This window comes from Scleropages formosus, chromosome 9 (assembly GCF_900964775.1).
Source record: "Scleropages formosus chromosome 9, fSclFor1.1, whole genome shotgun sequence".
Taxonomy (NCBI): domain Eukaryota; kingdom Metazoa; phylum Chordata; class Actinopteri; order Osteoglossiformes; family Osteoglossidae; genus Scleropages; species Scleropages formosus.
In genome coordinates, this window is record NC_041814.1 from 17214643 (window position 1) to 17239860 (window position 25218).

At 40.3% G+C, this 25218-nt stretch overlaps 1 protein-coding gene across 3 annotated transcripts; it reads left to right on the forward strand.

Annotated features, from left to right (window-relative positions):
- Positions 1-208: 208 nt before the first annotated feature.
- On the forward strand, positions 209-11114 carry lhx9 (LIM homeobox 9). Of its 3 annotated transcripts, none has more exons than XM_029254552.1 (5): positions 209-840; positions 1691-1893; positions 2672-3033; positions 7348-7550; positions 10987-11114. In XM_029254552.1, the coding sequence occupies exons 1-5, from the start codon at positions 664-666 to the stop codon at positions 11041-11043; spliced, it is 1002 nt and encodes a 333-aa protein (XP_029110385.1). In that variant the 5' UTR covers positions 209-663; the 3' UTR covers positions 11044-11114. The 3 variants fall into 3 exon arrangements, with proteins under 3 accessions (XP_029110385.1, XP_029110383.1, XP_029110384.1); XM_029254550.1 differs by lacking the exon at positions 10987-11114 and adding an exon at positions 8402-9667; XM_029254551.1 differs by lacking the exon at positions 10987-11114 and adding an exon at positions 8402-8689 and having other exon boundaries at positions 2675-3033.
- Positions 11115-25218: the final 14104 nt, after the last annotated feature.

Sequence of the window (25218 nt, forward strand, 5' to 3'; positions counted from 1 at the left end):
TCAAATATGTCAATACCAAAGTCTATGTCTGTTTGCACTGCCCAGCACGGGGGTGGGTGGTGGTGGGCTGGGGGGGGGCGCAGAGAGAGAATGACAGGTCTTTGTTGGTTGAATGGAAATCAGTGGCAATCCAGGGAGGGAGAACTCCTCCTACCAAATTACCCAAACTGGGCAGGCTGCTGCTCCGCTCACAAATAGGACAGAGCGCTGCCGAGAGGAGGGGAACGCAGAGGAACGCAGAGGAACGCAGAGGAGCGGAGCGGAGCGGAGCGCGCACCCGACGCCAGTCCCCGAGCTGACCCTAAAGCAGCTGGAGCCCAGCGAGGAGACGCAGCAGCAGCAGCAGCAGCAGCAGCAGGAGCAGCAGCTGCTCTTCCTCTTCTCTTGCTTTGGTCGCCTCACCATCATCCGGACTACACCCACCCAGTGCTGGAGCAGAGTGCGTGGCGCGCCCGGTGGAAAGTAACTCATGCCATTTCTCTCCGCCCCACTGCCCTATAGCGCTCGCTCCGCCCGGCGGCACATGCACGGAGGCCCCGCGTCTGCATCTGCGTGGATCCCCCGCTCCTGCCGCCCTGCTCGGATGATCTAAGGACTGCGGGCTGCCGGTTGCCGTGCTGCACGAGGCTGGAGGGCGGGACGGGGGGGGCTCTGCATGTGTATATGGAAGTTGTGGGTCGCGCGGCGGAGGGGAGCAGTTGCACGTTGCGTCCTGCGGCCACCATGCTTTTCCACGGCATCTCCGGCGATCACATCCAAGGGATCATGGAGGAGATGGAGAGGAGGTCCAAGACGGAGGCGCGCCTGGGGAAGGGCGTGCACGTGAACGGACGGGACACGGTAACGCGAGCCGTCATTTATACTAAGAAGAAATCACTGCTCTTCTTCGCAATATCGTCTGTTAGGTTAGGGCGGGAAGCGTAGCTACGATGTGAAGTGCGTAGAAAAAAGTTCACTTTAAGATGGGAGCAATACGTGGAATGTGGAGCACTGTAAAAAAAAATATACAGTATTTCTGTATACGTATATATATGTGAAACATTAGACTTCACGCAGTTGAAAAACTTTAAATTCTTTTAAAAAAAACGAGCTGAAAAATATCAAGCTAAGTTTATTCGATGAACCATAATTATATACGCACGTAAGTATTTGTTTTGGAATAATTCACACTGAAGGACATGATTTGGCGTTTCTTTAAATTGTTTCGGTTTGGACCTTAGCGCAGTAGCAATAACAGTTGTTTCAGGAGTGGTGCGCTCGTCTAATCGTTCACGAATTATTATAAAAAAAAACGATGGAATAACATACCTGTGTTTGCTGTTCATTTTAATGTAAAAAAAAAAAATCTGTGGCTTTTCAATATAAGTTACTGGAAGTAAAGCCAGTTCCTTTGCGTGAGGGCACGGAAAAAAAGAAAAGAAAAGAAATAAAATAAAACTAAAATGTCAATACATGGAATTTATAATTGTCACGTAAAATAATGTTCGTATTTATCACCATTGTACTCCGAGTAGCTTAACGATTAAATTGGACGGATGTATGATGTGATGTCCGTTCCCTGAGCACATTCATTTAACTGGAGCCACATGAAAAGCCTTCATTGTGTCACACGGACGACGTGTAGCGAGTGAGGCCCCTCGCTAAGGGCTCCTCCTTGTCCTTGTGTCCTTGTGCCTGTACTCTGTTACAGGGTATGGCCTCGATGAGCCAGGAGAAGCCCGCCCTGTGCGCTGGATGCGGGGGTAAAATTTCCGACAGGTACTATTTACTGGCCGTGGACAAGCAGTGGCACCTCAGGTGCCTCAAGTGCTGCGAATGTAAACTGGCCCTGGAGTCGGAGCTCACTTGTTTCGCGAAGGATGGCAGCATTTACTGCAAAGAGGACTATTACAGGTAAGGGCTTTATTTCATTTCATTTTCTTTTACTCTCTTTTAATTCCGCTCCTTTGTACAGGGACGCTTTTGCAATCAAAGGCAATTCAATTGTCTTTACCGTTGCTTTACCGTTTATAGAGTATTCTCAATTTAGAGTGGGGACCAGTGAATGGCCTTCTAACCTGTTATTTTTTTCGAATGGAAATAAAAAGAAAAAAACACACACGGCTCTGTGTTAAGTGATTGGATGTTCAATTAAAGCACATCGTTATGTCAGGATACAACAAAGCGCTATTTTTTTTTATTATTTAGTCGCGATACAAGGAAATTATTTCTAAAGGCCACTATTTCCAAGAAGCATCTCCGGAAGAGTTTTATAATCCAAAATGTAAACGCAAAGTGACCAAATTTATGCCATATATATTTATATTTATATTTTTTTTATTTGTTTTATATTTATCAAATTTCAGGACTGTACTTTTGAATACTGTATGTACAGATATATTATGTATATTATGTATTGTATATTGTGTCCTGTGTTTTGAGTGTGTTACCGGTATATATTATTATTGCAGAAAATAAAGTAAATTAAAAGACTTTTTTTTGGAACAATGAGGGAGACAGTTTTTTTTTTTTTCAGTAAATTTAGGCCAAACGGGGGACAGTTGTCGTTTATTCTGTAACGTTAACCTGCCTTCCTGTGCACCGCGGTTGTTTTTTTCTCTCTTTTTTTTTTTAATTTTTATTTTTTTAACTTCTTAAATCATGTCATTGTAAACAGTGTTTCCTGTTCCAGAAGGTTCTCCGTGCAGAGGTGCGCGCGCTGCCACCTGGGCATCTCGGCCTCGGAGATGGTGATGCGCGCGCGCGACTCCGTCTACCACCTGGGCTGCTTCACGTGCAGCACGTGCGGCCGGACGCTCACCACGGGCGACCACTTCGGCATGAAGGACAGCGCGGTGTACTGCAGGGCGCACTTCGAGGCCCTGCTCCAGGGGGACTTCCGGCCGCAGCTCGGCTACCCCGAGCTGGGCGCTAAGGGCGGCGCGGGCGCCGTGGGGCTTCCCTACTTCAACGGCACGGGCACGGTGCAGAAAGGACGGCCGCGGAAGAGGAAGAGCCCCGCCATGGGGGTGGACATGGGCTCTTACAGCTCCGGTGAGTGCCGCCGGTTGTTGGTTCGAATCCCGCCAGGGTCGAGGCGCTTCCCCTGAACTCAACGGCTGGTACAATGAATAATAAGAATATAATATAATATAATATAGCCTGCTGCTGTATACTACATCACGTGTGGGAACCTGAGTTTGCGAAGTGAGTCGCGCTGGACTGGACGGCGTAGACTAGTCGGCAAAATCATCATGTAGAATAATAATAATAATAATTCTGGATTACGCTTCCGTGATTAATAATAGTGCGTTTTATTGTGCGTCGCCTGTTAATATGCGTTAGGCCGGGCGGGTTGTGATTTTTGGCTCATCGTGATGGTTAGTCTGTGCTTGAAGAACGCAGTTAGGCCTGCAACCCCTAACGTCCTAGGGAACATATAAATAGACTATATTATGAATATATTATTATATACACGCGTCAGTCGCGCTTATATTGTATGGTGGGAAGGAGAAACAAACTACTTCAGAATCACGCGTCTGCTGCATCAAAGTGTCTCTTCCTGTTGATGTAATGAACACACTGACTGTTACACTATTTTCTCTGAGATGTACGTCGCTTGGAGAACAGCGTCTGATGCTAAATGAATACATGATGATGATGATGATGATGATGTAAATCGTGTAAATGTAAAACCGCGGCAAAGAAACCTTGTAATCTCGGCTACTGCTTACTGTTTGCCACGAGCTCTGTGTCTGCGCGTCGAAACTTAGTTTCTCGCACTTCTCCCAACAGTCAGAGGAAAAATGAGAACAAACGGAACGAAAACCTTCATCATCATGTCGACGGTCAGTTTATTGTAATGCGGCTGTTACTGTTATGATGACATACGTTCATTCATTGTTGAGAGAATAACTCAAAACCGGGTTTGCAGCTTGCGCGCGCGCGCGCGCGTACAACTTTCGCATGAAAATGCACGCGCCTACATGCAAAAGTTTCATTTACACGTCACGCGTGTGTGTGTGTGTGGTCGCGCACGCTCCCCGAACGGAGGGGAACGCCGTGAACGCGCCCGTTAATTGCGCTGTGTTAATTGGAGGCGACAGAGGGGACCGCGCTTCTCGGGAACGCGCGCAGTCTGTAGCAGAGGAGGCCTGCAAAAGGACCTTTCACCTCTTTCGTTCTTCCATTGTCACCTTTCGTATGAACCCTAAATTCACTCTCCGCACACCTGCGATATCCTCCTGCAATTGGCGCGCGATATATATATATAATTTCTGTTTCATGATTAGTTAACAAGCCAAGACTGATTTAAATGCGTGCCATAGAGTGTATTATTTCAATATGCTGCCCTGTCACTGTAACGGCATCTATTACTCAACGCGCATCATAAATTATAATAAAGGAAGAATGAAGAGGAAGAACGGGAGCGACGGAAATATATTTAAAATATTTCAACGCAGACTACGTGCGCTTTTTACTCAGGATTTAATTAATTCTTCTTTTTCAGAATTCATTTGATGTTTTAATCGAAGACACTCATTTACAGTATAATATTATATATAAAAAACAGTAAATTCAAGCCCTCTCGACATCCGACTAAAAAGAAATATCAGTTACATGAAATGCTGTATATTTATTTACACAAGTGTGAAAGCGGCACATTTAAACCTCGATTGATTTCACCCTGTTTACTCGCAAACAGTCTAGTAGTAAATATATGTGCTCTTACACTTACTTATGTACACATATGAAAGAGTAAAAATGTAGCCATACCGACTGTTTACATGATTATATTTACCACTGCGATGGCGTTAAAAGGCTCTCTGTGAACACATTCTTCTTTGCTTGGAGACCCGTTGCGTTATAAGTAAATGGTGCAGAGAAATCTGTTTTATTTTAAAACAATCTGAAATGTTAATCATGAACTTGCTGTCCTCCGCAATCTGCAATTAATTTAATTTAATTTTAAGACGAAGATTTGGAGACCCCTGGTGGTCATTTTATATATCGTCAGTGTTTAAAACAAAGACCTTTGCAATGAATGTACACAAAGCACACATTACATAATAATTTGGGCTAAGTAAACAATAAACCCACAGTGACAGCAGGGAAAAGACTTGCTTCCTTTCCCAGCTCCAGGCTGGTGAGCTGTGGCTCTGAGGACAGTGCTGCTGAAACTCAGCATCACGGTGAGGGAAGCAGAGGTGCTGAACACTATACGCACTTTGTTCGTACAATTCTCTAGAAACACATAGTGCGCAAAGAAGCCCGGAATTAGTCAGTTTACCGAATGATCTCAAAATCACTGTTGCAATGATTAGCGGTAGTTTAAAAAGTCGTGAAAGAGTACGGCCGGAGTATTTTAAACGTGAACGTGCAAAATGCATGTAAGCATGTCCGAGAGTAGCCTTGGATTTTCGGAACCGTACGGGATGTATGAACGCAGAGCCAGCGCTTTGGGGCTCCTCGTTGCCTCATGCGTGCGCTTCGGCCATGTGTGACGTACAGAATTAAGAGTGAATCGTTGCGCCTCTCTTTGGTGGGCTTCACAGCTGTTTCAGCAACTTTGCATTGTCACCGATGCAGTGTTGTTGATGCCATGGGTTTAAAGTTCTTTACAGAGCGCATGGCCCAGAAACCTTAAAAATACATCTGTTCCTAATGGGTCTTTTTTCTTCTTTTTCTTTCCAGTTTTACTTTAATTCAATAGCTGAAATATTTATACTATTACATTCACGCTAGAATGTTTATATCCAGAAACCGCGGTAACAGCGACCACCCACAAAAGGCAAGCAGATTTCAAATGATGTCATTTTGATTTAAAACCATAGAAATAAAATCAGGGAAGGCAATTCATAAGTTTTAGTGTTGATTAAAGCCAGGCCCAGTACTGTCTTCCCCAAATGGCACATGCTATTATTAAGCTATTATTAACATTTTAGCTACGTAGTGCATCATTCTAATGTTCTTGTCTTCTATGCCCTGTATATCCCTATATTTTGCACGTGCACAGTAAACTGTTGTACTTTTCCACAATTAAATTAATTATTACTTTGCAAATTTCCAGCTGGCGCTTTACAAAGAATGCTTTGTTTCGATGTGTACATCAGACCGTGTAGACATGTGGCTGCTTGTATATGATATATATGGAGCAGGCAAGGTTTCCGGTGTAAGCTACATAAGTTTTATAGGAGTTAAAACTGTTAGGTATAAATTAAAATGTGTTCAGTAACGTCTAAACTGAATGTGCGTGTCATTATGTCTTTAGTCTTACATCCTGTCCACGGAACATCTTCTCGCAGTACAGTTGCCAAATGATATTAAAACACATCTGTTTCTGCAGTTGTCCGACAGTTGCGCCGTTTTAGTTATACATCTTTGAAAGGAGGATGTTTTTAAATCCACTCTAGGTTATATTGTGGAGGCCCTAAGAATTTCTCACAGCCCATTTCGGAGTCAGGGCGCATTATTCTGAATGCTTATTGCAACTTTTAACCACTCTGATACATGACTGGAATTAACACCTTTAACATAAAGCTATATCCCATATATAAGAGCGGCTATCCATTTATGCTCCTTTATTTAAGAAAGAAGCAATTTTAAAGACTTAAATTGCAGTTTCACGACAACATAAACTGTATTCACCAGACAGTAATAAACGAATAAGAAATGAACATGACGAAACAGTATCTTCTCGAACGTGTTTTTACTTTGCATGGCCTCTGTAAATAAATCACCGCAGCACGATGTCGGAAAAAGATTATTAAAATAGAAATGAGTTTTAAAACGGTCGAAAAATACCTTCTGGCTGCTTGTGTATGAGGTGAGAGGCAAAAACAGCAGTTAAAAGGCAGAGAGAAATTATTGCAAAGTATCATTTCAGGCAAAGAGTTGTACTGTATCCAGTGTTACATAAATGACAGGAGTGAAACGCAGAGCTATAATAGTCGTGGTTCTGGTATATTGCAAGTGTGTACTGTAAATATTTGTTTAAACGCTGGGATAGACTGGAATTTCTTGCATCATGTGGTTGATGGGGAACTTCATTGGAAAAGCAGTCTTGGTTGTACCTAAGACAAGTAGACAGTAGTGAGTGAACTTCAGACCAAAGTGATCGCTTGTGACGATGACGGACAGATATTACCGGGTTTAACGTAAAGGTGACCCTGCGAAAAAAATCACTTTTTATTTTTCTTTCGAACAAAGAGTTGCAGAATCATTTTCACACACTCGAAAACCTCGTTCGTCACCGCGTTACGTGTTGGGGGGGAGGAAGGCGAGCGGCTCCTGGAGCTCACCGGCAGCATTCCTCGACGCGACATCTGCTTTCACGGCTGAAGCGCTTCCTTTGTCACCTCTCCTCAGGCTGTAACGAAAACGAAGCCGATCACCTGGACCGGGACCAGCAGCCTTACCCCCCGTCTCAGAAGACGAAACGTATGCGCACGTCCTTCAAACATCATCAGCTTCGCACCATGAAGTCCTACTTTGCCATCAACCATAATCCTGACGCAAAGGACTTAAAGCAGCTCGCGCAGAAAACTGGCCTCACCAAAAGAGTTCTTCAGGTAAGGACGCGTTACCCTTTCATTCCACGTCATTGACCTCACCCTTCATTTGTTTGCTGGAGCGTTCGTTGTTTTTCCGTCCAGAGAGCGAGAAGCGAATCTGAGGTCACAGCTTTCAGGCAGGAGACTTAAGAGCGAACGAGGTGAATAGCTCGAGTTTACCGACGTGTCTCGTCCACTGCCTGTTCTCGTGATGTCAGAAGGGCTTCGGAAATTGCTCGGAGGAGCAGCCCCTCCCTTCGAGGTGCTACCGGGACCGCAGGGAAAACGGCAAAGGCAGCAAAGCTATTTCTAGTTGAGGATGTTGCGGGGCAGCAGGGGGCGTAATGGCTAAAGCTGCCACGTTGCGCTCGAAGGGCCCGGGCTTGGATCCCTCGTCCTGCTGCGGTACCCTTGAGCAAGGTACTTAACCTGAGTCGCTCCGGTAAGAATGACCCAGCTGTACGAACGGGTAAATTGCTGCGAGGAGCTTAGCGCTGCCAGCCGTTCCGGAGAAAAGCACGAGCCGGAAGGATAGGGTCAGGGTTCTACGTGCTGTTTGTAGTGGCCTTTGTCCCGGTGGAGGCAACGTTCTCTCTTTAAGAAGGTTTCTTTCGTCCTTCGATCCTGTATTCTCTCGAAGAAAAAAGATGCGGCGAGAGAGGGTCGGCACCAGCACCGCATTTTGTGTTTGCAGTTAACTGTGAACTAGACACTGTTTGTTCACACGTGGTCGGAATCAAGTGTTTTAAGTTTGAGCTGTGGTGTAAATTTGATACAAATAAGGAAGAGGTAAAGAAAGAAAGAAAGAAAAAAAAAATCCAACAGAATGGGACAAAACAGAAGTAAAGCCGTTGGAAATTGGTTTGCAGGTTTGGTTCCAAAACGCAAGAGCCAAATTCAGAAGGAACGTTTTGCGACAGGAGAATGGGGGTGTTGATAAGGCAGATGGCACCTCGCTTCCTCCGCCCTCGTCCGACAGCGGCGCTCGCACCCCGCCCAGCACCGCGACCACACTAACAGACCTGACCAATCCCTCTATCACTGTAGTGACGTCAGTGAGCTCTAGCCTGGACAGCCACGAATCCGGGAGTCCCTCGCAAACCACCCTGACGAACCTTTTCTAACGCTTCCTTTCTCTTTGCTTTTTTTTTTTTTTTCTTTTTTTCGTTTTCTTTTTTTCTTTTCTACAGTCATGGACAGATCTTGTGAGAGCAAATAAACAGACATTACAAACACAAATATTGGTGTGTAGCATTTCCAACCGCTTGGCAGCTGAGTTCACAGTCAACATATTCAGTGGTTTGTTTTGTGTCCATAAATCTGGAAGTTTGACATTACTGGTACTTATTTTTAGGAAGGGTAACTTCACCCCTGCTCTACCCCGAAATGACACACTTTGTCGCTGGATTTGCATTAAATATGGATGAAAATAGAATGCAGAGAGCACAAAGTTTTGGATTACTTCCTTCGCTCCTGATGGAATCGTGTAGTCCACTGTTTATCTTAAAGGCCCGAAATTATTACGCGCTATATCACTGTCGTAAAAATACGGTAATACGGTAATGTAAATTGCAAATACGTTGTAACTTAGAGAAAGAGACTTCCGTGTTATTTTCGGTCTCGGTTAAGGATTGGGCTTTCAGAGATTATTGAGAGCTATGAATATTACACATCCCTTATTTATAGCTCTCTTCTGCATATACGCACATTCATATATCTATTTCAGCGGTTTTAAATTGTATAAGGTAACAGTAGGTAAGTGCAGAGTGCAAGGCAAACTCTCTCGGTGACCTCAGTTTGCAATGAAAATCTTTAGGCTCCTTTATTCTCTGTACCCGTTCTTAATTTTAAGCTCAAATGCCAGGTGGGTTGCAAACCTCACGTAACAATTTTTTTTTTTTTTTCCTTCAGTAGAAAGAGATTCAGATTCATCTGTACAGTGGTAATTGTTCAGCAGTCACATCGATACACGATGCAGTTGAGCTGCGACCAAAATCATTTTGCATAATTACGACCGAACGCGTTAGCTTCCAGAAGAGAAAAACGAGAGAAAAGGCGGGCGTTGTTTCGATTGTTTCCACAGTTGTGCACTTTTCTTCGTTTGTAGGCCTCGTTACGTGGGGGGAAAAAAAAAAGAAAAACGGTGGCGAATTTGTCCGGATTCAGATTGCCGGTGATATCAGTCTTTCGTTCAGACAGGACACTGCCCAGTCGAAAGTGCATTATTATCATGTTGCTCAGGGTGTTAGTTTTAATAACACAATAACACAAAGATTAAGACAAGGTTGACACGCTCTTCGCTCTTCGAGTGCGGGACGTGCAGTGACACTGGAGAACTTGAAAATGTGCGTGGAGCCGGCCAGCTGACAAAAACGGAAAAAAAAAAAAAAGAAAACGAAAAAAGAACGACCCTCCCCATTTTCGCCCTTTTGGACATGCTGTATTTCCGTTATGGACACTTGCCACTGAACAGACCAAAAACATGTTTCTTCTGGCTGAAGGTTTAACAGAGTCCATGCTGGGGGATAAAACATTTCATTGTAAGTGTCAAAATTTGTTCTTTTGTAGAACAAAATGGTACTAATAGATCTGCTTCATAAAGTAGATGCCTATCTCAGTTCTACGATGTGCCTTATGCTATAACTTGGAGCAAAGTTTGTGAAATTCAGGATACGTATGTTATTTGTCAACACGTTCTTTTAATGCCTCACTAGTTTTGTACCATTTTACTTCTTAATTTCTGGAGATCTTTTTATGGTATATCCTGTTAAAAGGGGACAGCGATGTCGTAGAAAGCAGTTGTGCACTCTTTGAGATCTAGCTGGTTAATTCGAGAATCTTATATATTGATCTTTGTGTTTATAGTACAGTAATTGTTCTAACAAGATTGTCCATGTTTACTTGTTTCTTGATAAAGATGGTGTAGAGAAGCTATTTCACCTTAAATATTTATGGACCAAACGGTTGTTACATATCCTATTAAATTTGTGTGAATAAAATGCTTTGTTTTAAATGAGTTTTATTTTTCATCACGTTTACAGTTGTGATGCGTTGTCTGTGAGATTTTCCTTTTCCTACATTTTCTCTCGCATCAAGCGATTGCTTAGAAAATCAGTGAAATATGGCTGAATTTAACATCCTACATTTTTGCTATAGTTTTTTTTTTTTCTTTTTTTTTTTTTCATTTTAACAGTCAGTTTTATGTTTATTAATTCAAAGTAACGCCCCATGGATTTGCCACTAAAGCCCTGCAGTCAGTACCAAAAATTTAAGGTTGCTTTGTAATGCATGAGTATGGCTTCCTTTGTAAGATGAAATCAAATGAATGCTAATAAGCATACATTAATATATTATCAGACAAAGTTAAGTGAAAGCAACTAAATAAATAAATGCAGTCCCTTAAAGCCAGGTTGCTCTGTAGTTTAATAAATTGTTACTCTATGATTTCTTTCAGGGAGAACAAATGTTGGGGCATTACAGCCACACCTCCCGACGTTTGAAAATTCCCTAAAGTATTAAAAGAAGGAAAACTTTGATCGGAATTCTTCACCATTGAAGACAAAGACAATATTAGGATAAGATGCTAGCATATTAAAATCATTTCAACCAAAAATGTAAAACAGACCTAAAAAAATGGTGTCCTGGTTGGTAACTGTGTTTTTCCCATTTCCCCATTATTCGACCATGTTGTATATATCCTCTTCGTATGTCATTGTGACTCAGAATTACCCGTGACGTTGAAACGAATTTCACACGTCGATGAAAGAAATATGTGTAAGTATATCGCTATGTACAACAGAGCAACCTGGCAGAAAGCAACAGAAAAAAAAAAAAGTGTGATTACAAGAAGGGACGTATTCAATAAAACGAAACCATCGTATCCCGACAGAAACATTTGTACAAAACACGCAGTCTCCTCCATCGTCTTACCGAAAAAGGCTCGCTTTGTCACAAACGGGATTTTTGCAAACACACGGCCTCCTCGAAACGTAACGGCAGAATGTCCATCAAAAGACAGCTGAGCAAGAAGACTGCAGAGCTGCTATTTTGCCATCTGGCTGCACGGAGAAATGAAAGAACAAAAAAAGATGAAGAAGATTCTCATTTTGCATGCACCTTTATATCTTGTTAACATTTCCTTTATGTGTACTTTTTTTTTTTTTGTTTGATGCACTCTTTTACTGTCAACTGTAAAATATACCACCGTATGAAAGTCCTGTCTGGGTTTGAACACACTGCGATGGGGGGGGGGGGGGAGAGAAAAAAAAAAAAGGTGATGTCACAGCGAGGGCCACACATCTAACTCAAGAATGTTCTGCCTTTTATTGTGCCATTTAGCTGAACGCAAATGTCATTCATGGAAACGACTCGATTCTCTTGTGTCTAGCATTTCTGCATCGTCGTTTGAAGTATTATAGTCTTGCATTTGATTTTAATAATAATTCCTCCAACGTGTACAACCACCAATGGAGAGGACACTAAGAAAGGACCAAAAGAACTTTGTTGCCTTTGCTGTTGTGTTGCTGAACTCAGTTACTCTATTCTTCCTTTGGGATATTCCGTCCTTCACTGTTGGGATAAGTGATCACGCTTCCAAGGAAACGGGGAGTTCCGGAGTCCTTGCCGTTATGTTTCAAACCTGATTCTCTCTGTGTTTTTCTTGTTCGCGATGTACGTGGATTACAGCGAGGAGCAATAATCAATGGGATGAACCAAACTCAAATTGTAAACTCGGCGCTCGCCCAATAAACACGTCGTTTGGGGTAAACGGCAAAGAAGCGTCGTTGCGATGAGACGGCATGGAAACAAAACCTTCGTGTGGAACACGACCTCGTTCTGCTTCAAAGCCTTCCCGAGGCTAACTAGAGGCGTATGTGTCTAAAATATACAGAAAAAAATTACGTTCAACTACCGTAGGAGTATGCATGTCACGCAGTTCTAAGAATTTCCTATTAAAAATTGCCGTGCTGAACACCACTCACCGATTCGTTGTTTATTGATTGCGAAGTGCATCCTAATGCTCAATTCATGTACTGTGTGCAGTAATCGATCAGGCACTTGGTAGTAAATCATATTTCCCAAAAATCACTTTTGCCCACATATTCACTAGAAGTAAAATACCATCGTCTTCTTTCAGAATGGTATGGCAATTGTTATTTTTCTTCTTCTTATTATTATTATTAGCAGCAGCAGCAGAAGTAGGAGGAGGAGTTCTCAATACAGGCATTTGCCCACGTTGAAAACAAGTAATGTATTCAGTGATACGCTGATGGATCTATCATTTCACATTACAGGTAGAACAGCGCCGTGCACCATATTGCTCAGTCAGTGCCGGCAGGTCCAACAGCTGCTAGACAGTCAACTGCCATCTACATCGCATGGCAGGAAGATGCCTAATATGTTTGTCAGTGCTGGTCTCACATCTACATTTGCCATATTGTTACTACTGCCAGCACTGGTAGGTACCATTATCACTACTACCTACTACTTACTTCTACTACAATGGGAAAGTCAAAAAGTATCCATAATATTAAACATCTGATCATAAGCAAGTTATTGCAAACACTTTCTGACTTAACCTTGTGTTTTGATGCTTACTGCCTTTGTCCAGAGTGCCTTTTATCCCTTTGTACATTTTTTTAAATGGAACAATTGAGGGTAAGTACTTTAATGAAGAGTATTAAAACAGGCCCTCTCCTGGGACTTGATCCAGCTACTTTAGGTTACAAGACCATGTCCTTAACCGCTACACACTGATAAACTGTTAAAATGAGAACTGTGGTCTAAATTATGGGACCTCCTCTTGACAACTGTTTCGCAGACCAGCAACAGTCATGGCTCTTTTTTCTTCTACTCTATGATGAATTTTTTCATTAAAATTGGGTAACCTGAAAGTCTTCATAGACATACGATCAACATCGTGTATGTTCATTCACGCTCATAATTTTAAGTACAATAAATTGATAAATTCTAAGTTAAGTGTCTTAAATAAATAGTGGCTACTTTGATTTTTCATTGTTAAAATTCATTTTCAGTTGGATGATTTCTTATCTATTTATGTATTTATTGGTAGTTTTAAAAACCATTAGACCCAGTTTAATCTTTTTCCCAACGATGTCTTTTTTCATTGAGTCACACTAACCTAACATTTTGACAAATTGCCATGGGAAAAACATAGCTATCGTTATTTTCACACACACCCAAAACAAATTAATTCACAGTGTGCCAGACTTACTGCCAGGAGAGCTGTTCTACTTGTATTGTGAAAGTAGACTATTTGACTTACACCGGTGCCGGTAAGTACATTTTACCGTTGTGATGTAAAGTCCTCTTTCGCATGTGCTACATGCTGTAATACAAATAAAGTATATGAAAGCCACCCATGGTTTAAATTTATTTAGGGTTTAAGTGTCCTAGGGATGCCACAGTGCGTCTCGTCTCGTTTAATCTAGTGGTTTTTTCATCAGCAGTATAATGCTGTAATGACAGGTTTTTATCCCAGCTCGCTTCCGGTTTGATTCACACCATTAGCTCTTTCCATGTTTTTAAGGTATCGCATCTGAACGCGTGGTGCGGTGGAAAGGCTTCCCAGCAGATTCAAAAACCGAACAGATATTGAAGCATTCTTTAACCAAAACCTTCAAATAATTTTATGCTTAACTTTAAACTTATTTTGAATGTCACTGAAGTCTTTATGTGGTAAAGGTTTGATATTCAAAGCTAAATCTTAACGGCAAACATTACATTTAGCATTTTTACTTAAATTTTATTGTACTATTACAACTGAGCTGGTTAAAAACCATTAAAATCTATAACAACAATGGATTTAGTTACATTGTTAATTGCTTATATATATTATATAAAATACTTTTTTTGGATCAAACATCTGAAGCTAATGACATAAATGAATAAAATGAGTCTGAGCTTGAAACAGCAAAACGCTTTGCCTCTAAAGCAATTTAAATTACATGTTCACTACATTAGCCACCTACCTAGATTTAAAACGATAAAGATGTGTAAACATAGTTGAAAAGTTTTTAAACAAACAAGTAAATGTGATTTTAAATATGTTCTTAAACATGTAAAAATCTTTTTAAAAGATTTTGAAAAACAATTAGAAAACAATTTTGGTTCCTTTGAATTTTATTTCTATTTATTGCTATTGTGTCCAGTTATTTATGTTTGTTTCTGCTCATTACGTAGATAACAGTCTTCTGCTAATCACAGCTATTAAAAAGTCAATTTTTAAGATCTGAAAAAAGTTTATTCTGTGTTTTCTCCACAGCATTTTAAAACCCTTTTTAAACAGTTTTTACTTGTTGATTATCAGTTTAGTGGACCTGACTAATGAATCCAATGTTTAATGTACTCTATAACTTTTTCATTGATCATGTTTATGTTTTTTTTTTAATTTTCCGGTGTTGAATTTCCTGTCCAGTTACTGGATTCCTTCGAATATAATGTCTTTACAAGGCATGTAGCACAATACGTTCGGCGTGTACCTCAATATACTCGGTAAAGCAATTTCTGCTGTTGAAACGCAAGAATTTAACCAGTACTGTCAGTACTTTCCAGTCAATGAGATAAAATTAAAAGAAAATCATCAAAATAAAAAGAAGTCTTGTATAGTTGAGTGGTACAGATTTTAATGCATTAAACTCCACTCAGTCCTCATGTAAGAAGATCCTGCAAAACTGTAGAAGTAACTAGTGAAAATACACATCCCTTTTGAATGCAACGGACTTATGATTCAGAACATTGGCATTTTTTCCCTTTATGCAGCCATTTTATTTCCACATTGGATGGAAAAGGAGTTACAAGAACTCCAGTCACATTTACTCTCATGTCATCTCATCAGTGGCAGCTTTTTCAAAGGAACAATTCAGTTGTGGTGCCAGTCAGTTCACATATATATTGCATTAATGCATTTCGCCACCTACAGCTATTTACCCATTTATTCAGATGAGCAGTTTTACAGTAAGAACCTTGCTGAAGGTGGAAGTGGGATTCAGACCTGTAACCTCTGGGTCCAAAGGCAGCAGTTCTGACCAGTACAACACCACCTATCCCAGTTGGTGTGAGGCTTTCAGGCTACTTTGCTCACTGGAACAAAAATGGTATTGGTGGAATCTGTCATTAAGAAGTGTGGGCAATACAAATTATTACTTACACACACACACAATGTGTACAACCACTTGTCCCGAGCAGGGTCATGGAGCATAACCTGGCAACACAGGGCACGAGGCTGGAGGGGACACACCCTGGACAGGATTCCAGTCCATCACAAGGTACCAGGACTCGAACCCCAGACCCACCACGGAGCAGGTCCCGGTCAAACCCGCTACGCCGCTGCACTCCCGCTACAAATCGTTAATTAAAGAAAAAAAATTGTATTATTTCAAAGTTAAAACATTGAAAGACTGGTCTTTAGAAACTGCTTCCAGCTTTCTTTTCAGTGCCGCTGTATGTTTCCACTTGGGTACTCGTGCTTACATTTATTTATTTAGCTGACACTTTCCTCCAAATCAACATACAATGTTAAGCTACTTCACAATTATTTACCCCTTCACACAGCTGGGTAATTTTCTTGGAGAAATTTAAGGTAAGTACTTTGCTCAACGGTACAAGAGCTGGAGGTGGGAATCAAACCTGCAACCTTTGGGTCCAACGGCAGCAGCTCTAACTGATATGCTACCAACTGCCCGCCTGTTATTTCACAAACCCTGCACTCACCTTGGATGACTAGTGCAATAGCATCAGCAAGAGCTCAGTGTAAAATAAGTGTCAGGGAACGTTTCAAAACCACATAAATCACACACTATGGTTCACACATGCTGCAGAAAAGAAGCCATTTTTGCAGCAAAGTGTTGTAATTCCAGAAGAGGAAAACACGACACTCACAGGTGAAGCACTTCCCCGGAAAAAGAACCAGTCTGAAACGCAAACTGTCCAGAAATAACAGCTTTCTATGAAACACCGTAAGATATAAATAAGACAAAAGTAGAAACAAAGAGACTTTAAAAGACAAAGCTTTCAGGTGTTGTTAGTATGGGGTTCGACACAGAAGATCGTAGTTGTTTTCAGTTCAAAATATCAGGAAAAATCCAAACCTCAGACAAGTGGGTATTGACTGAAAATATGATATTAAAAGACAGGCCAGAAATATACTACATTTTTAAACAACAAAACATAAAAATATTAAATACATTTTATATTGGCATTTTAATTGATTTTAGGTGACATCTTTTTTGTCTAGGAATTTTATTTTTTGTAAGAAATAATGTAAATTTGATCCCCTCACAACAGGATCAAGGTCAACGTGGTGATTTCATGGAGCAAAGTATCCCCATTACACGAAGGATCAGACGTATTGCGTGAAATCAAATGAAATCTGCAATAAATGACATGGAGACCAGTAAAAGTACGTCGCGCTAAGCATCAGAAAGAACAATTGTGCTCAGGTGGGACTCTCACTGGAACATAACTGAAATTGGGATTTTTTCTAAGGGTTGTCATCACAAGCAAACTGTTACATTATATTGGAGAGTACGGAAATTGCCACTATGCGGCGGAATCCCGTACACATTGGTCTTGTGGTATTTCTACCAGGACGATGATTTTAATTGAAAATGATCTCGATGTTTTCAGCACAGGTCAATGAGGAATTGTAAATGTCATGTTTTTTTAGATATTAATAATCAATGTTACTTTTCTATTGCTACATAAATATCTAATAAACGAATAAATGTTCCACTTCAGCCCGAACAAAATAACAATGACTTGACGCTGCTGCATACTGGATTAGCATTCCATAAAATTAATGTTTTTGGGAATAATATTTCTAATCAGTTGGACATACTTTGAGTAATTATTTATGCAAAGGGTAAATTGCAGTTGAGGGGTACGAATTCATCTTCACGCACAAGGGAATTCTCCGAGAAGTACAAGCCATGTGAGGTTTTTAAGCAAAGTGTTACAGGGAGAGGGAAATTTCACACAGTGGAGAGGAGTGAAAACGAACCACCTGACCGAGTAGGAGCCGTGGGGGGTCTTAACACTGTCAATTATAGAAGAGAGAGGGCAAACGTGTGTTATTTTCAGGTTACGCTCATGATTGTTGCAGGCTGAACTGAATTGAAAGTAAACTCTTCATCAAGGTGTGACGTGAGGTCTTGTACAAAGAGAGGAAAAATTAAGTGCCACAAATTTACAGCAATAATACATTTTCTCAATTAAAAAGACGAAAGATAGCGAAATTATATTTTTCTCATCAAAATTGTACACATTTTAAAATGTGCTTTTTTGGAAGGGGGGGAGGGAGAGAAGCACGATATATTTACGAAAAAACACCTGGCACAAAAGATGCCTCTTGCTGCTCAATAGATGTAAAAACGCAGAGGAGGCAACTTGATTAATCAAGACAAAACACAGCGGATCCATGCAAACAAAGGATGGCTGCGGAACGCGGGGAGCCGTGGGCAGTTTGCTCAGCGTTGTAAATCACGTGCCATGCTCTAATGAGGTGTCAGCTCCATGGGTTATCCTGCAATGCCCCCAGTTCCAGCCCAGTGCTTCACCTCCCATCGGTGAGTGTGTACTGTGTATGACCTCCACATACTGGTTGTCAGACATTCATGTAAACCACATGACAAAAGGACATTTTCATACCCACTTTTCCGTTACGGACACAAACCGCTGACTGGAGGTACACTGCAGCGGAGGTTGTACTAAGTGGGCAATTTTTTTTTTAAATTTTATTTTTTCCTGGTGGCAGTCAGGTGTAGCTGGGTGTTGGCAATAAGGAGAACGTAGACTGAAGATTTTCTGTGCTCTTCATTGCAGGGATCTTCTTGCCCTCCCCTCTGCCAGTGTGGATATGTAATTTTAACCCTAAAAATCATTAAGTAATTTTTAATACATGACTTTGTAGTTTATCGTTAATTTCGATTAATTTTGGAACATTGTCTGAGAAAAGAACATCTTAACAAATCCTTGAATTACTGCTAAAAGTCAGTAGCTTTTTTGACAGTATAAAATTCTATTCATTGGCTTTATATCCCGAATACTTTGTGCTTGTACTACGTGTTTGGTTTGTCTTTAGCGTCCTGCTTTTAATGGATGCTGAAATGGAATTTTTTGTGTATGTGTTTATTTTGTCATTCAAGTCAACCCCAAGGCAGCCTTGAAAAAATGTAAAATAATTAAAAGAAAGAAAAAATTCCCTTGAGATTCTTTGAACCCAAATAATGCTGTTCTTCCATATTTCGAGTCCATGGTCTAGAGTTCTCGGATTTTTTACTTTTTCTTCAAAATGAAAGACACCTGTTAGAATAATGAGGGGGCATTGACTAGGGGGACTTTTATCTGGGGCATCAGTACAGAACACACATAAAATAATAGGAATCACAATGTTAGTCTAGGCTCGGCTTCACCATGGCCCTATTCGGTACAAGTGGTTATTGAAATTAGATGGATGGGTGGATGGGTGGATGGATGGATGTCGGTCATTATCAATGTATTTCCACCTGGTAGACATCATGATGCTGTTTAATGGCATGCATTAAAGCACTACAATGTAAAGAACAGTTGATATATTTATAGTTTAATGATATTTGGTATAGTTCATCGAGACCAACCAATGGACAAAGAGTTTTTGTGTAATATGTATGTATTGTTATATTATTCTCATTGTAGCATAAATATGCAAGACATAATATTAAAGATAATGAACAGATAAATTACTGTAACAAACTACTCACTACAGGGCATTTTCTGAAATGAGTTGAGCACTGAATGGTAACCCAATGCAATATGCAACATGACTGAGTTTTAAGGCAATAAAGAAGAAAACAGCAGCCTCATTATAAAATGATAAAAACATGAATTAATTCATCAAGGGGGAAGATATGTGAAACAAAACAAACCTTTTACTTGAAGTACATATTGTAGAAATAGAGTATTTTTCAAATTTTGGATCCATTAATTCATTAATGAACACAGAGTAATGAACTGAGTGAACCACATTTTAACCTTTTTTTAATGAATAGGGATCACAGTTACATAATGCTTTGTGCAATGTCTCAATAATAATGCCTAAATAGGTTTACAGGTGCTGCTAACATAATTATAACTACCACAAAATAGAAACAGTAAGTGGTGGGAGAGATACACACTGTCTGAAGCTGCATGCCCCAAGTGGGGTCGCAACCCAGCAACACAGGGTGAAAGGCTGGAAGGGGAGGAGACACACCCAGGACAGGATGCCCGTCTGTCATAAGGCACCCCAAGCAGGACTCGAACCCTAGGCCTGCCAGAGAGCAGGACCTGGTCAAACCCACGGTGCCACCACACCCCGCTTGTGGGAGAGACAGTATAGTTGTATTTGTTGCACACATCCTTCTGTCTACCTCAAATAATGTACAACTGAACATTCCGGGATATAAACTTTTTTCAGACACGATAACAAAGGAGTGAAATGACCATTAATCTTAAGCCCGTTGAATGTAGAGACATTCTCAGCCCAAAAGGATAAGGAAGGAAGGCTGAACTGCTGCGTGACTCCATAGCAACAGGGCTGCAGAGAGTTCCACAGATTCAGGATTGCTGCGGTGAGACGTGCGGGAGAGGGGGCACAAAGGCAACGGGTGCCACGCTGTGCTTCGGCAGGGCAACAGGAGGTGGCCATTGCTTATATAGTGGTGAGGAGCAGGAAACGTAACCGCATCCCATCAGTTCCTGACCTGGAGCAGAATGGACCTCTACATGGTTAGAGATGTTCAAAGAGTTTGCAGAATCATTGGGGGGAGCACAGAAGGCTAATCATGCCCTTCAAAGAAAAAGTACAGCAAAAAGAGTTAAAACATTCAAAAATATTAAAAAGTATGTGATGTAAATGAACAAGAAGAAGTTGAGGAGAAAAGTATCAGCAAGAGGTATTTTGGTACATTTTGCCAATAGTACCGGGGACAATGAAACACAGAATGAGCTCTGGAAGAAATTAGTTTTTGGAAAACAAGGAAATAATTTTACATAACAAGAGCACTCATAATATAAGGCTATGTATTCAAGAAAATGACCTTTTACAGGAAAAGCATCGTAATTAAGAATTTAGTCTGCCTGTATTAAATGTGGGGGGAGGGGTACAATGGCGCAGCTGGTTTGGCCAGGTCCCGCTCTCAGTCACTGTGTGTGTGTGTGTGTGTGTGTGTGTGTGTGTGTGTGTGTGTATTAAATGTGCGAATGATCAGTTTAATGTCTATAATCCCTCAATTTGCATAGCCAAAGCTAAATGCTCCAAGCAGTCAACTGGCAGCTGATCTGGCTATTTTCAAATTCAGAGCTACATACTGCGTTTGTACCTACACTTTTAAGGAAGAAACATCACCTAGAGTTCCACCACATAATGAGACATTCCTGCTATGCAGCAGTGCTCTCACCTGAGGTCATTAAGGCGACTGCTGAGACATTTGTATTGAAAAAGGATGGGACTGTGCTTTTCGTTCACATTCAGCAGACAAAACAATTCCTATTTAACACTCGTGTCGAAGTTAAGCTGTCTGGGAGTTCAATAGCAAACAGTCTGGAAATGTAATAATGTCATCAGACTGTTCTCATTTTTTTTTTTTAAAAATATGAGATATTTCCTAATCTTACCACAGACCTACTTTTTGGGTTAAAGATCACGAAGAAACATTTCATTTATTGAGAGCGCTGGGGATAGGCACTCGGTTGTTCCCTGAACATTCATATAATGTATGGTCTAGCGGAATAAGAGGCTTAGAAGGATTGCTCTGGAAAATACATTGCTAGGAAAAAATACAGTTACAGGATTACGGTTGGGTACTAAAGTTTTGGAGAAAAATTCAGCGAAAAGAAGCACTTTTGTTTTATAGACACCATGTGCAGGGCTGTGCAGAGATGAGGAGGTGAAGGAGGAGGAGGCTGTGTGAAGTAAAGCCTTTTAGGGAAAAGGGAAAACGTCTCCGGTTCTATCCAGAAGTTTGAGTTCACATCACACGCTGCACCTTTTTTATGCCTATTAATTCACAAAAAAGTAAGGAAAGGGGAGTCCGCAGAGGATGTGTGCAACAGAGGTGATGCTTGTACTCCGTATTTACTGTCAGGGTCCTTCTAACAAGGGTCAATTAACTGTACTTAACTGTAGTCATTTACTGTAGTCATGCAGTAAAGTAAATCAGTGAAGGCAAGATACTGCTCCAGATACCTCTACAAATCAAGCAGTCAAGATTTCCATATAGGATCCCTTCTTATTTTTCCGCATTGTGTTTAAACAGCTGAAAGCACCTGATATCATTCTAAATATAAAACCTTTAGGACACAAACAGGTCTGTCTCTGTTGAGAAAGATCGTCTCATAATCATATGACTTGAATTCCGCCTTGGGTAAATAAAGTAAAGGATATTAAGAATGAAGAGATGTCATTAATGGTGTGAAGCACACTTGCTGAGTAGCAGTTTCCTATATAGTAGCATTGTGCAGCTCTCCCACAATGACATCACTGATGAAAACGATGATTATTCTAGCGCCATTGGAACTGCCGGGGAACCGCGTATCCAACATTTGCTTGGAGACAACACGCTATTATGAGGCATGTTGCAGAGTAGCGCATTTGTACCTGACCACACTTCTAATTTCCCATTAGTGTCTGTAACCACTATGTAATGGAATAGACTGAAAAATGACTTTAAAAACTCCTCACAAAAGTTTGTACTAGTGAAGGCAAAATTTATTTCTTAAAGTCCTTATATGAACTTCAAAAACTTAAAGGGTAAATTAGATTTAGCTTTGTAATGCAGTGTTAAGTTACTTCTTTATAGAGATGCACTATTATTAAACAGATTTAGAAAAAAAAACAGGCTTGTGTGTTGAACCAGGGGATCTCTTGGTAGATTTTATTTCTCACACTGTGATATATTGCTTTTCATGTACCCATATAATTATTCCCTTAGAAACCTGAAATTTGAAGATACTTAAAAAAGTCCCTGTCTGTCACTGAACAACATTGATCTCATTGAAAGAAAATGTGGGTGTGAAGGGAACCCAATATAACTCAAGCCATTAAATTCCACACCGCATAATTCATCATCGGAATTGACAGATTTCCCTGAGACATTTCTTTTAATCTTCAGCTGACTCTCCTGAATGAAAAAACATACATAACACAATTCGCTTTCTGAAGACAAGCATGAGGGTTAACTAAAAGGTTAAGGAACAAAAAAATCATTCGGTGGCAGGTTGGAAATGGGCACAAGTATCTCTAGTCATTTTTTGCATGAAAACATGTTCAGTTTGTATGGCATGGATAATTCTATTTTGATAAATACACTAAAATACATTGATATTTACTTTTCATGAGATTTTTTTTTAATATGAGCAATAGGAACGGCAGCACAGTTTTGCAGCCTCAAAAGTCTTATAACATTTGGATACTTAACAAAGCACTGAGTACTGTAAGACTGTAAGATTGCAGGTAATTTCAGAGCTACATGTTTTCGAAACAGAAAAGCCCAAACTTAAGCCCCTCTTCTGTATTGCTGACTGAGCCCCGGATTGTACACGACTTCTGGTGTGTGGTTTCGCATCTGGAAGAATGGCTATTCTGTCATAGCAAACTGAATTTCACTAATCTTTTAACAGTAAAGAACCATCTATCAACACTTGTAACCACAATCAGCAGGCACTGGCTCCTTAACACAATTAAGATGGAAAGCTATTTCTAATGCCTTTTTTTCCCATTTTGTTCACTTTTACCTCTAAGTGTTTATTAAATGCTTAGCAATGCAAAAGTACCTTGGTATATTTAGAGCTAAGGTTTTGTGCAAGCCTCTGGTTCACCCTGATCCTGATCAGGACAAGCAGTTATTGAAAACGGATGGATGGTTCTGTACAGTCCTCAGATATTGTTAGGATAAATACAAATACTTTGTTTTTTATTGTTTGAACCCCATTAAAAGTAAAACTAATTTAAAACAACAAAAAGTAAAAAAAAACATTGTGTCTAAAGTCCAGAATGCTGACAAATTCATCCCATAAACATATGTTATGCTCATCCTCTTCTTGCCATGTTCAGCTTTCTTTATCATTTTCAATTATTGCATGGTAACAGACCAGCTCTTGTTACCGTATCTCTTGGCACTTTTAGATTCACCAACACTCAGGAACACCAGAAACATGCTATAAACAACGTGAACATGAGCTGAATTAAAGTGGTTCCATTGTCCTGCTGTGCAGTGATGCTTTTACTGACATCTATGAGCTCTACTATAAGCAGATATTTTTTTTAAAAAAAAAGAAAACATAATTTTTTTGTATTTTGGGAATCTGACAGATGTCTGTATCTTTGAAAATGTATAACTCGGTTGAGAGGACTATTCACCAATTTCCCCCCATGGCATTCTAAGTGTTTATCTCCTGGCAGGTGGTACTGTGAGCAAAGAAAACTAGAGGATCCCTCCCATATACTCAAGAAAAAGTGGGAAAATTTGTGTCTTGTGGACCTCCTTGCTGCAGGAACGACGCTCAAATCCTCGTCCCAACTGTTGGTTGCAAGGTGCAAATTACCATAATTAGTCACTAAGCCTGAATAAAAATGAACAAGTTTTGGTCTAAGACATCCACAGTGTTTTGTCTTCAGTTACACATTGAAAGTCAAATAGAATTAGAAAATAATAAAGCAGTAAGTCACAATAGCACATTAATTCATAATTAAGCAATTTTTACATTATTAACCACAGATGCTAAATTCTGAAGCCGTTATCTGCAGTGCAGAATTTCTTTGCACATTTGCCACCTCTCGTATGAAGCATATGACTGTGAGAAATTAAATTTTAATTTGCTCTCTCACTGACTTTACTTACTGTTTGCATTAAACAAACGATTACTATGCTTTTTCTGTTGATATAGTAGAGAAAATATGTAGGTTTATAGTCCTTATAGTATTTGTTTTTTAACTCAGTCACTTCTGTGTGAATCTTGAGTAAGCGCAAGAAGCTATCAATTTTTGTGCATTCGTCTGTGAGGATCAAGGATATTCAGGGAGTCAGCATAAAGCGTTCCCTGTTATCCTATATTTGTTCAAAGATCTGAAAGTCTTATCTTAGCCAGCTGGTCCTTATTTCAAGGGCTTTCAGCAGCGCTGTGCGGGGGAGCCGGGGGATAACTCCTGGCCTTCATGATGGCTTCCAGGGCAGGACTTCATATGTTGTCTTTTAATGGATGTCTCAGCAAATATGTAACAAGATTAACAACAGAACTGAAAAATATGTAAAACACTCAACATTATTCAATCAGTGTCTGGTTATCATTTTTATTTAGCAGAGAAACTCCCTTTGTCAACTTCATTGACTTTGTAAGAAAGAAAGAAAATCACTTCCTACGAAACAGTTCATAAGGTGTTGATCAATGCTATACACTCAACAGATATAACGTATACATACTGAATATTTTACAGTAAATTATAGATTTTAAACCTAGTCCTTCCATTTTTACTCCTCCGAGATTCAGCATGAATCCAGTGGAAAGGATATTTTGGGCTTCCAGTTAAAAGTCTTGTGCGTAGTGGCTTACTTGCATGAGCTCTTCCTCAAAAAGCATTTCAGAGATGTCTCACTAGAGGGAGATGGAGAATAAATCACATGGTCTCTGAAACCAAATTAACATCATATCC